The following is a 10,429-nucleotide window of genomic DNA, read 5'->3' on the forward strand; positions in this document are numbered from 1 at the left end:
CCACTGATAATATTATGTTTATAATTTTAAATGATAAATATCTTATTATTATTATTTTGTTGTTTCTGTACTCTAAATCTCCAAGAGAAGGGCCAAGCACACGCCTACTAGCATTTGCATATGAAAATAACTGCTGAAGAGTCAAAAAAAGGCATTAAATTTTGCATGATCTGAAAACATTCTCTGCTAATCACAAACACATAAAACATTTGCACAAATGCAGCTGTCCTGAAAACTAACAAAGAATCACATTTCTAATGATTTGAATCCAAACACATCCTCAAAAACACGGCTGATCAAACATTTGTGTGATATTATTATCCAGTGCACAATATAAATGCAAGAACTGATCAATGAATGAATGCAATACAAGTCGGTTTGGGCAGAAGTGTCTGCCAAATGCATACATGGAAAGTTAATTTTAGATGACGATTTTAAAAGGAGATGGATGTTCTGAATAAAAACATCTGTAAATGTGTGTACATGAAGTACGATCTTTCTGAGGTGATGCTGTTTGTTTTGCATAGACTCGTGAATCACGTTGTCCTTCATTTACATGATCCACAAGGACATTTAAACTGAAAAATAAAGATCGATTAAGATAAGATTTCACACAACACAAAGCCACCCAAAACAATTAAAGTTATAGCATCTCGCTTTAAATCAATCCGTGTATCTATTTATATTATTTAATCAGGTTAAAATGATGTGAAACATACACTCTGGCTCTTAAACCACTTAAACTCGCAAATCAGGACTGCTATCATCAGTCTAATGTTTTAAAGCAGATTTATGCTTGATCAGACAATGAACATCTTCAATCAGGCCGAGATTAATCTGAGATCATTCATTTGCAGATACTAAATCAAGGAACGTTTAATTAATAAATACACAGATGGCACAATGACTTTTGTGATATTCTTGGATATTACACTAATAGACAGCTGTCATTCAAAGATTCAGTCTAAATGTGTATCATCTACTTTACAAGTATAACGAGGAATCATATTATAAGGAGTGTCCTCAGATGATCCACCAAAACACACCAGGAGGAGGAGCTGCAAAAATAATGAACACACTTTGCATATCTGACTGTGAAATTCCCTTCTTAGCATAACAAACCCATTAAAAGAGCACAAGATTGGGAACTTGAGAAACACCCTGAAACCTCACTATCACTGAAGGTAGGCCAACATTTCATCAGTCTGTTCTTAGGGCTATTTCAGAAAGTATGAACAGTTATGCTGAATTTCCACTTCGACTGATTCACATAATGTTGTACTGGGTACTGACCATTGTGTCAGCTGATTTTTTAGTTTTATGGATCTTTTATCATTAATATACTGTTCTTATTTTTCTTTTCCAATGACAGTTGTCCATAAAACTGAAAACACACACGTTTCCTTGTACAAATATATACATTTAACTGATAAAATTAAGCTCATTTAAACTACTTTGTTTTTCCAGAGACAAAACCACTGGCAAAATGATGGACCATATTTGGCTTCAAATCCTCTCTCTTGCAGGTAAAACTTTATGCAAAACATTAAAATATCGTTACGATTTGAAACAAAATTACAAACAATATAAAAATAAAAGAAGTGAGACCAAATGACTAGATTCACATACTCCTGCTCTTTTACATATTATGACAAAAAGTGGTGTGAAATGTAATAAAAATCTTTGTAGAGGAGAGTGAGCCTTTATTTAAAATTTCCTCAATAGTAATAATATAATTGAATAATATTAATATTATTGAAAAATGCTCTTGTTAACCAGCAGAGGACGTAAATGCACTGTACTGCTGTTGTTACGCTCTAGAGCAGTGATCCTCAAATCTGGCTCGCGAGATCCACTTTCCTGCAGTTTAGCTCCAACCCTATAATCAAACACACCTACCTGTGATTTTCTAATGATCCTGAAGACATTGATTAGCAAACTCAGGTGTGTTTGATTAGGGTAGAGCTAAACTCTGGAGGAAAGGTGAACTGGGCAAAAAATTAACTAATAAATAAATCACCATACTTCCCCTGTTGATTGTTTATATTAAGAATTGAAAACATTTTGTATTAGTTTTCTAAAATGTAATGTTGAAATATGCAAATGAGACTGAATCCTATTAAAGATGCACTAATTTGCAAAAATTTCCAGAACAGAAATCTGAACATTGGATAAAGCCAGGTTAATTTTGTTGATGTTAACGGTTTTTACTGACTGGATTTTGGATTTCTCTTTTATCACTCCATAAATCAGAAAATACTGGCAACAGTATTATATATTTTTTTTCAGCATGTTTTAGGAATAAAATGTTTTAAAAACTCATGTGAGTAATATATGAACAAAACCCTAAGTAAAACCCTTCAGAATATAGAGAGGAATAAAACTGCTAAGTTTGGTGTCCGTAAGTGCTGCTGAAGTGGAGAAACGTCTCCAGGTTACACATGTAACCCTAGTTCCCAGAGGGAACGAGACGCTGCGTCAAAACGCTATGGGAACTCCTTCAGCAAGACCACGCTCTGAATCACGTGTGTAATCAGTCCAATGGATGGGCGAGACATCACGGGCGGGGTGACACAAGTATCGTGACATTTTTAATCCTTTTAATACTTTTAAAAACACGTGCGGTGGAAGCATAGCACTGAGACGCAGCGTCTCGTCCCCTCTGGGAACTAGGGTTACATGCGTAACCTGGAGACGTTCCCCTTCAGGAGCTCGAGCTGCGTTGAAACGCTATGGGAACAAGAATGCCCATGCTCCCAGACTTACAAATAAATCCCTGCCTAGTGTGGAAGAGCACAGCTAAAGCGAGAGAAAGGAGCCAGGAGTGTTTTGCGTAGAATGCAGGTAGGCACTAGGGCTGTCAAAATGGCTGAAAAACTAAATTCGTATTTTGTACTTAAATATGATCAATATTCAAATTATATTCTAATTTAAAAGGCATAATTTCACTTAGGGGGAAAAACATGCTTTTGGCTTCTCTCCTGAGGCCACAAGAGGGCGCATCGAACAAAATATTATGCATGTTAGGGCTGTCAGGGTGAAGGAAATTCCCTTGCGGTAATTTTGAGTGTGTGTGTGTGTGTGTGGTATTATCGCCATACACACACACACACACACACATACATATATATAATCTGTGTGTTTATGTGTTACGATATAACTAATGAGGTCATATTCAGAAACCAATGAAACCGAAACCAATTAGAGTTGAAACAGGAAGTGAAGTAAACAGAAGAGAATGACAAAATAACGGTCCACATAACAGAACATGAACCTGACAATAAGATCGTTAGGCTATCGTTAGCCTATATGTATAACAGTTAGTTCTGATCTTCTAATCTGACTGGACAAGAGACTTTCTATTGATTTAGAAACGCGCACACATTCTAGACGGGCTGTCGGTCAGTGCAGTTACAGTGTTGCGCCACAAGGTGGTGGAAAGGGACTGTCTTTGAGTGAGTCTTTAAACCGTTCATTCAACTACACGTTCAAAAACGTTGATTCATTCATTAATTCAAAGAGAGATGTAATTAAACACACTGTTGAAATAATTTTAACTTTGAGCGCCACTTCAGAAGGCTCAGCTGACCAGCTATGCGTCGGTGCTAAGACAGAGATTTCGCTTTCCTTGGACATGACAACCTATTTTCACAAATATATATGACTCGGCCCGGAGAACAGACGCAAGTAATCGCACGCGCTCAGTCGATCTCTCTCTCATTCACTGTCTGTTTAGGCTTGTTAAGTGCAAATCTACGAAGCCTCTGTACAAATCAGCATGGTACACATTATGATATCATTACTAACTTGTTTAATATTCAGTCCACATGCATGAAGTGTAAAATGAGAAGGGCATAACAGTATTAAAAAAGCAAAAAAGCAAAAATCACGGTTGCTGCAGTTCTTGCATTCCTCTGCGGTTTGCTCGTCAATAGGTATTGCGATATTGCGGTTATCGCGACAGCCCTAATGCACGTTTCTTCAAAGCATAACAAAATAACACGACTATCTTTGAAAAAAGTGCATAATGTTTAAAATAATGTTTATAAACCTTATATAATTAAAGTTGCTTAAAGAATTAGAAACAAAACAGAATCATGCATGTATAGTTTAATACAAAGGACCGAAAACCAATCACAAATAGTACTTTCTTCATTTAAAAACTTGAGATGCAGTAGGATGGGGAAAAACTGCCATAAATTCTTGAGAAATGTTTTTAAAAAGTTGAACTTACATTAATTTTACATGGCTTTCTAAACATGTGGCTCTCGTGCGAGACGCGAGTGCAACGGTGATAGACGTCCCTCTAGAAAATGTGATAAATATGCGTTCTGTGTGAACAGTTTGGTTTCGGTTTTGACATAAACAACATAATCATAATGTTCTCTTTTTCCCCGCAATATTTTGTCCGAAACAATGTAGCAGCGCCTCATCTAGTGGGTTCAACTGGATAGGCTAACAAAAGCATTAAAATGCAATGACACATCGTCATCGCATCTCGTGCACCACTGATAAGGCTGCCTGATGCACACCTAAAATTTGAAGGCAACGTTTTTGGATTTTCATTTTAAATTCGACGAATATTTGAAATTCAAAACATTTTTGACAGCCCTAGTAGGCACCTGACAAAGTAGGAGGGGACATCGCGCCCAAAGGCCAACTTCAGAAGGAGTGAGCCGTGGCCCCCAAAGAAGAGGGGAGATCAGAGGACTCGAGGCTATGAAATAGCATCCTGATCCACCGCTTAGCATAAGCTTCTCTGGCCAGAGGCCTCAGCACACCATGGAGGAAACATGTAAGCAGGGGGTGTCTGCCCACTGACTGGCCACCGCGAGGGGCGTGGTAGGCCACAATGGCCACCACATAGACCTTTAAGGTGGAGTTGGTCAACCCTGTAGAGAACCAGACCTGCAGGAACTCCAGCACTGTACCAACTGGGCAGTTAACTGGGTCGAGCTGGCGGTCTCCGCACAAAGAAGTGGAAAGTTTCCACTTCAAGGCGTACAGTTTCCTCGTAGAGGGAGCTCTAGATTGGAGGATGGTCTCAACAACCTCGGTCTCCCTCGAGAGCTGACTCTGCGTGCTTTGCTCCCAAGCAGACAACACACAAACTGTGTGTATCCCCACCCGAAATATAACGCGGGCAGGGAAGAAAACACGGCCTGAACGCTGCCTGCTCTCTCCCAAATGCTTATTCTTGGCTGAAGCTTTGACATAATTGAGCTTATAAGTGGACAAACAACACTAAATAAGACTCACAACAAATAGCGACTGAAACACACAGAGCGCTTGTTGAATGACAAAAAAGCTGACGCTGGTTCCACCGCACGTGCTTTTAAGCATCCTGGTCACTACGTCACCCCGCCCGGGACGTCTTGCCCATCCATTGGACTGATTACACACGTGATTCAGAGCGTGGTCACGCTGAAGGCATTCTGATGCAGCTCGAGTTCCTGAAGGGGAACAAACTCATTTTGAGAAAAAAAACAACCTTTAAAGATATGTACTGTATTTGAACTCTACAGACGCAAATAGATTAAGTGAAATAATAAATCCAAGCAAACGATATATTAACAAACCCTTCTATAAAATCCTTTAGAATATAGAGAGGAATAAAACTGTAAATTTTGGTGTATGTAAGTGCTGCTGAAGTGGGAAAAAACTCTTATTAAAATTAAAAATATGGATTAAAATCGAAATCTACAGATGCAAGTAAATAAAGTGTAAAAAAAAATGTGCATTTAGGGTGTTTTCTGTCCACTAACCTAAAACAACATATTTATTAAATGCCAAACTCAAAAAAATAGGGGTGCTCCCATTGATCGGCGGTCTCTATAAAGGCCGATCTCATAAACCGATCTCAAGCTGATGACGCGCTTGCTGTGAGAGGTTTGGCATGACATGCAGCAGCACCATCTCAATCTCTGTCCGCGGGTAAAATAATTTGGCCTATAATGCTAAAGGTGAGGTACAATTCATATTTTTTCATTATATTATTACAAAGTAATTTGAAAACGTTCTGTGAGATGTAATTTCACAAACAGCGTGAGTGAATCCCGCGCTCTCTCTTTACCTGTCAAAATGCGCAAATGGCTTCAAATCAGCACATCGCGTCTGCACTATAAGCGAGCTGCATGCTGCACAGTTGACAGGAATTGTGTCTTGCACAATCAAGGCAGTGTCGCATCGTCACTAAAGTTTATAATTAGCATTTTTTTAAGTCTTGCCAGTGTTTAAAGCATTCAACACTCGCACGCTCTCCTAGAGACGGTGCGCTCATGCACTCAAAGGACGCACACATAAGACCTGAGCAGAGCACCCTTAATGAAAAAAAAGGTTTTGCCTGCAGTGTCTCACATCAAGAACTGACACTTCAGTAAGAAATAAAACAAAAGATACACAAACACTGAGACACATAGAAGCCAGCCAAATGGAAACATTTAAGGAGAAACCTGATAAAAACCACTGTATTCTCTTGCCAGGACTCCTGTCATTAACTCTGTGTAAACCACAAGAGTATATTCTGTACAAGCAGTTAAAGACGTGGGAAAATGCACAGAGTTACTGCAGGACACACCATATTGATCTGGCCACCGTTCAGACTGATGAAGACTGGACAAGTCTGAAAGAAGCTGCAGATGAACAACAGTATTCTTCACTTGCCTGGGTTGGACTGTTCAATGACATCAACGGCTGGCGCTGGTCTTATAACGAGGAGAGTCTGGTGTTCGAGTCCTGGGGTCTTGTCCAGCCAGATAACTACGGTGCGGGAGAGGAGTGTGTCACCATAGCTTTTGACGGAAAGTGGTTTGATTCCTACTGCACCAGTGAAAAATATTTTGTGTGTTACGATGGTGAGAAACACGCACATTCATTTTTTACTGATGCTCATGAATTCAGTATATAAAATTAAGAAACTAAGATATATGGGTGGGTCACACAAGTAAACATTTATATCACAATATTCTTTTGGTCAGTAATCATGCAGTAATACATTTTATTCTAATTTACCATTTTCACTCAGAAACTGCTGGTACATTTCACAAATAATTACAAAAAAATGGCAAATAACACTGAATTAAAAGTGAAATTAAGTATTTTTGTACGAAAAACACAAAAATAATCTTTGGTTTTATTACAATTTTGAAAATTTTACATTTTTTCCAATGTATAATTCAAAGCATGACTGTATATGTAAGTAGGCCTAAATAATGACAGATTTGTTCATTTTTGTGTGAACTATCCCTTCAGACTCCCATTGTGTATTGTCCATGTAAACTACGTGAATATTAAAATGTTCAGAAACATACAGTAGTTCTGGGAATAATCTATAGATTTTCCAAAGGAAATGGTCTTGACTGTGTTTTTTTATTTTGACAGAGAACACAAACAGAACAGCTAAACTGGTGCTAATAAAGACCCAAAAGAGTTGGCTCGATGCTCAGAAGTACTGCAGAGATCATTATACAGACCTGGCTATCGTTAGGACTCAAGCTGACAATGACCAGATAATTCAGTTGCTAAATATTTTTATGGCATCGGTCTGGATGGGATTATACAGAGACACTTGGAAGTGGTCAGATCGGGCCAACTTTACTTCTTCAACCCAAAATGCTGTTCAAAAACTTGTTGGGTCGAACCAAAACTGTGCTACTATAAATTATTGGCGTGCACTTGAAGATAGACTTTGCACTACGACTCATTATTTCTACTGTAACACTGGTAGGTCTGACCTGAATTATTGTGTAGAGAGATTGTAATGTTTATTATCAAACATAAGAAAAAAACACACTGAATGGGACAATTTAATTTGATTTAAACTAGAGATGCGCCGATTGCAATTGCCTTGACTGATTCCGATTTCTTTTGTAAGTGTGGCCTGCCGATGCTGATTTTTGCTGATTCTGATTTTCTTTCTAAGAACTAGGCTATAATTGACAACATATACAACCAAAAATCTTTTTTTTTCAGTGCACAAAAAAATTTACATAATAAAAGAACATTTTAAACATTAAAATTTCTCCCAATCTGGACTAAGTAACATATGTTCTCTCACTTCAGCAGCTCCCAAAATAAAGTGCTCTGTCACTGGAAAGATGTAATTTCCCACTACGTTTATAAATTGGCATTATCTCCTAACCTTATTAAATGAATGCCTCATCTTTAACATCAAATTCTTACATTGTTTCAATTAATTCATTTAGAATAATAAGAAACTGTAGAGTTGTTGCATTTTAACTCCATGTTTTGCAGAGGAAACAGAAGCTGCTTCTGAAGTGGCATTAGATGTATTTACACAGACTGTTTGATGAAGCCGAGGTGACATAAATGCATTTATTGTTGCAAATGCATAAATTATGTTATAAGATTAAATAATTTGTTGAACATAAAAAATAAGAAATGTTGAGAAAAATGCAATACTTTTAAATATGAAACCAAACCACCAGTAGGTGGCGGCAAATGAGTGAGTCATTTAGTCATTCGCTCAACCGATTCGTTCAAACGGCTGATTCATTCAGAAACGAGACAAGTGACTGTCTTTATGAATGGATTACTGAATCATCAACTCACTTGATTCGTTCAAAAACGTGATTAGAACTATTTTTGTTTGCAAAATTGAGGAAAAACATTCAATATTGTGTCTAAAATGTAAGTCACTTCATTTTAACTACTTGTTTATTGAATTATTATTGTATAACATCAGTGCCACATTGCAATCGTGCTGATATTTGGGGAAAGCATATTGGTCGTGTGATGTTGCTTACCAATATCATGCATCATAAATATTTTTTTTCTACCTCACTATGCTTCTAGAACTATATGTGCGTTAATCTGTGCAGAGAAGAACTGCATGTTTGCATGTGGATGTGAGCATCTGTGACGTCAAAACTTTATTTAATATATGCTTTAATATTTAATATTATATTTAATAATTATATAATCATTATATAATATAATTATTTAAAAATGACCAAGTATCAAGTAAATATGTGTGGACAAAGGGGTTAGGCTGTTCTCATAAAGCAAGATACACTCTTAAAAATAAAGGTGCTTCAAAAGGTTCTTTAAGCGATGCCATAGAAGAACCATTTTTGGTTCCACAAAGAACCATTCAGTCAAAGGTTCTTTAAAGAACATCTCTTTCTTGCGTTTTTATAATCTGAAGAACCTTATTTCGCCACAAAGAACCTTTTGTGAAACAGAAAGGTTCTTGAGATGTTAAAGGTTCTTTATGGAACCATTTAGACAAAAAGGTTCTTCTATGGCATCGTGAAGCACCTTTATTTTTAAGAGTGTACAGTAAAACACAGGAAAAAGTCAAATAAACGATATGTGCTTTTCCCCACAGTCAAGAGGAACAGGCAGGTGATCCGAGTGCAGGTGAAAGCTGCTGAGAATGCTAATGAGGAAAGATTGAAGGAGCTCGTCTCAAACAAGGTGGATTTTATGATATGGAACTGTGGAATGTATTCAAATTCAGTACTGTGTCAATTCAAGATCATTACGTGCAGTAGTGAGAATCTAATGAGATTCAGCACAAATAACGAGAAGTGTTTGTCTTCATGAGTTGTGCAACTAAGATTTTATTAAAACATCCCACAGGATTGGCTTTTGTTGTCAGTGATAATGTGTTAAGATTTGGGTATTGCCCTCATGAAAAACTCCATTTATGGCAAAACATCCATTGCTTCATCCATCGAGTAACTAAATGCTGTTTCTGTGTTTAGTTAAAGCAGACGCTGAGCGATGAAGACGTCACACTGACATGGAGGACGCAACCCAACGGGAAAGTCTTCCAGAAGAACAGGACTGTACCAAAACGTAGTGAAGTGAACACTTCTCCTGTTTGTTAAGTCATGTTCTTCATTGGAGTGAAATTTATCTAGCGATACAATTTATCTACAGATATCTGAATTATTGCATTACATTAGCAATTTAACAAAGCAATTTGTCATTAATACATTTACATATATTCATTTTGCATTTATTCATTTTGCAGACAGATATGTTGCCTAAATATGAGCTAACAATATGACCGTTACGTTTGTCTTCATTAAGAATAAATAAAGACCTTTGGGAGGATAAAATAACTGCATCAAAACTTCTCACAAATGCATACCGCAGATTAAAATACACATGCAGCAAAAAACGTTTGTGAACTCTCAATGCTTCACATAAATGCACACAACAACTTTACATTTAAAACAGAGTCATTTGCATTTGTACATTGATTCAGACACAGTCATGTGAAAAAGAAAGGACATCCTATTGAATTCAATTCGGTACTTGCGTGCTGTTATTTGCGCGCGCGCACAGAGCCGTGTATCGAGTCCTCTTTCACGTATCCTTGCACTTGAATGGACACACATACACACACACACACACACAAAGTGATCTCAACAAAACTGTCTAGGCAAGTATTCTCATA

The 10,429-nt window shown here is 37.3% G+C and overlaps 1 protein-coding gene across 1 annotated transcript; it reads left to right on the top strand.

Annotated features, from left to right (window-relative positions):
* Positions 1–1,148: 1,148 nt before the first annotated feature.
* Positions 1,149–9,854, top strand: LOC107572834 (uncharacterized). Its single transcript, XM_016259265.1, has 6 exons — positions 1,149–1,184; positions 1,468–1,526; positions 6,483–6,854; positions 7,381–7,722; positions 9,350–9,438; positions 9,729–9,854. Exons 2-6 carry the CDS (start codon positions 1,487–1,489, stop codon positions 9,852–9,854), a joined length of 969 nt encoding a protein of 322 aa, XP_016114751.1. The 5' UTR covers positions 1,149–1,184; positions 1,468–1,486.
* Positions 9,855–10,429: the final 575 nt, after the last annotated feature.

This window comes from Sinocyclocheilus grahami, unplaced genomic scaffold, assembly GCF_001515645.1.
Source record: "Sinocyclocheilus grahami isolate Dianchi unplaced genomic scaffold, SAMN03320097.WGS_v1.1 scaffold1819.1, whole genome shotgun sequence".
Lineage (NCBI taxonomy): Eukaryota > Metazoa > Chordata > Actinopteri > Cypriniformes > Cyprinidae > Sinocyclocheilus > Sinocyclocheilus grahami.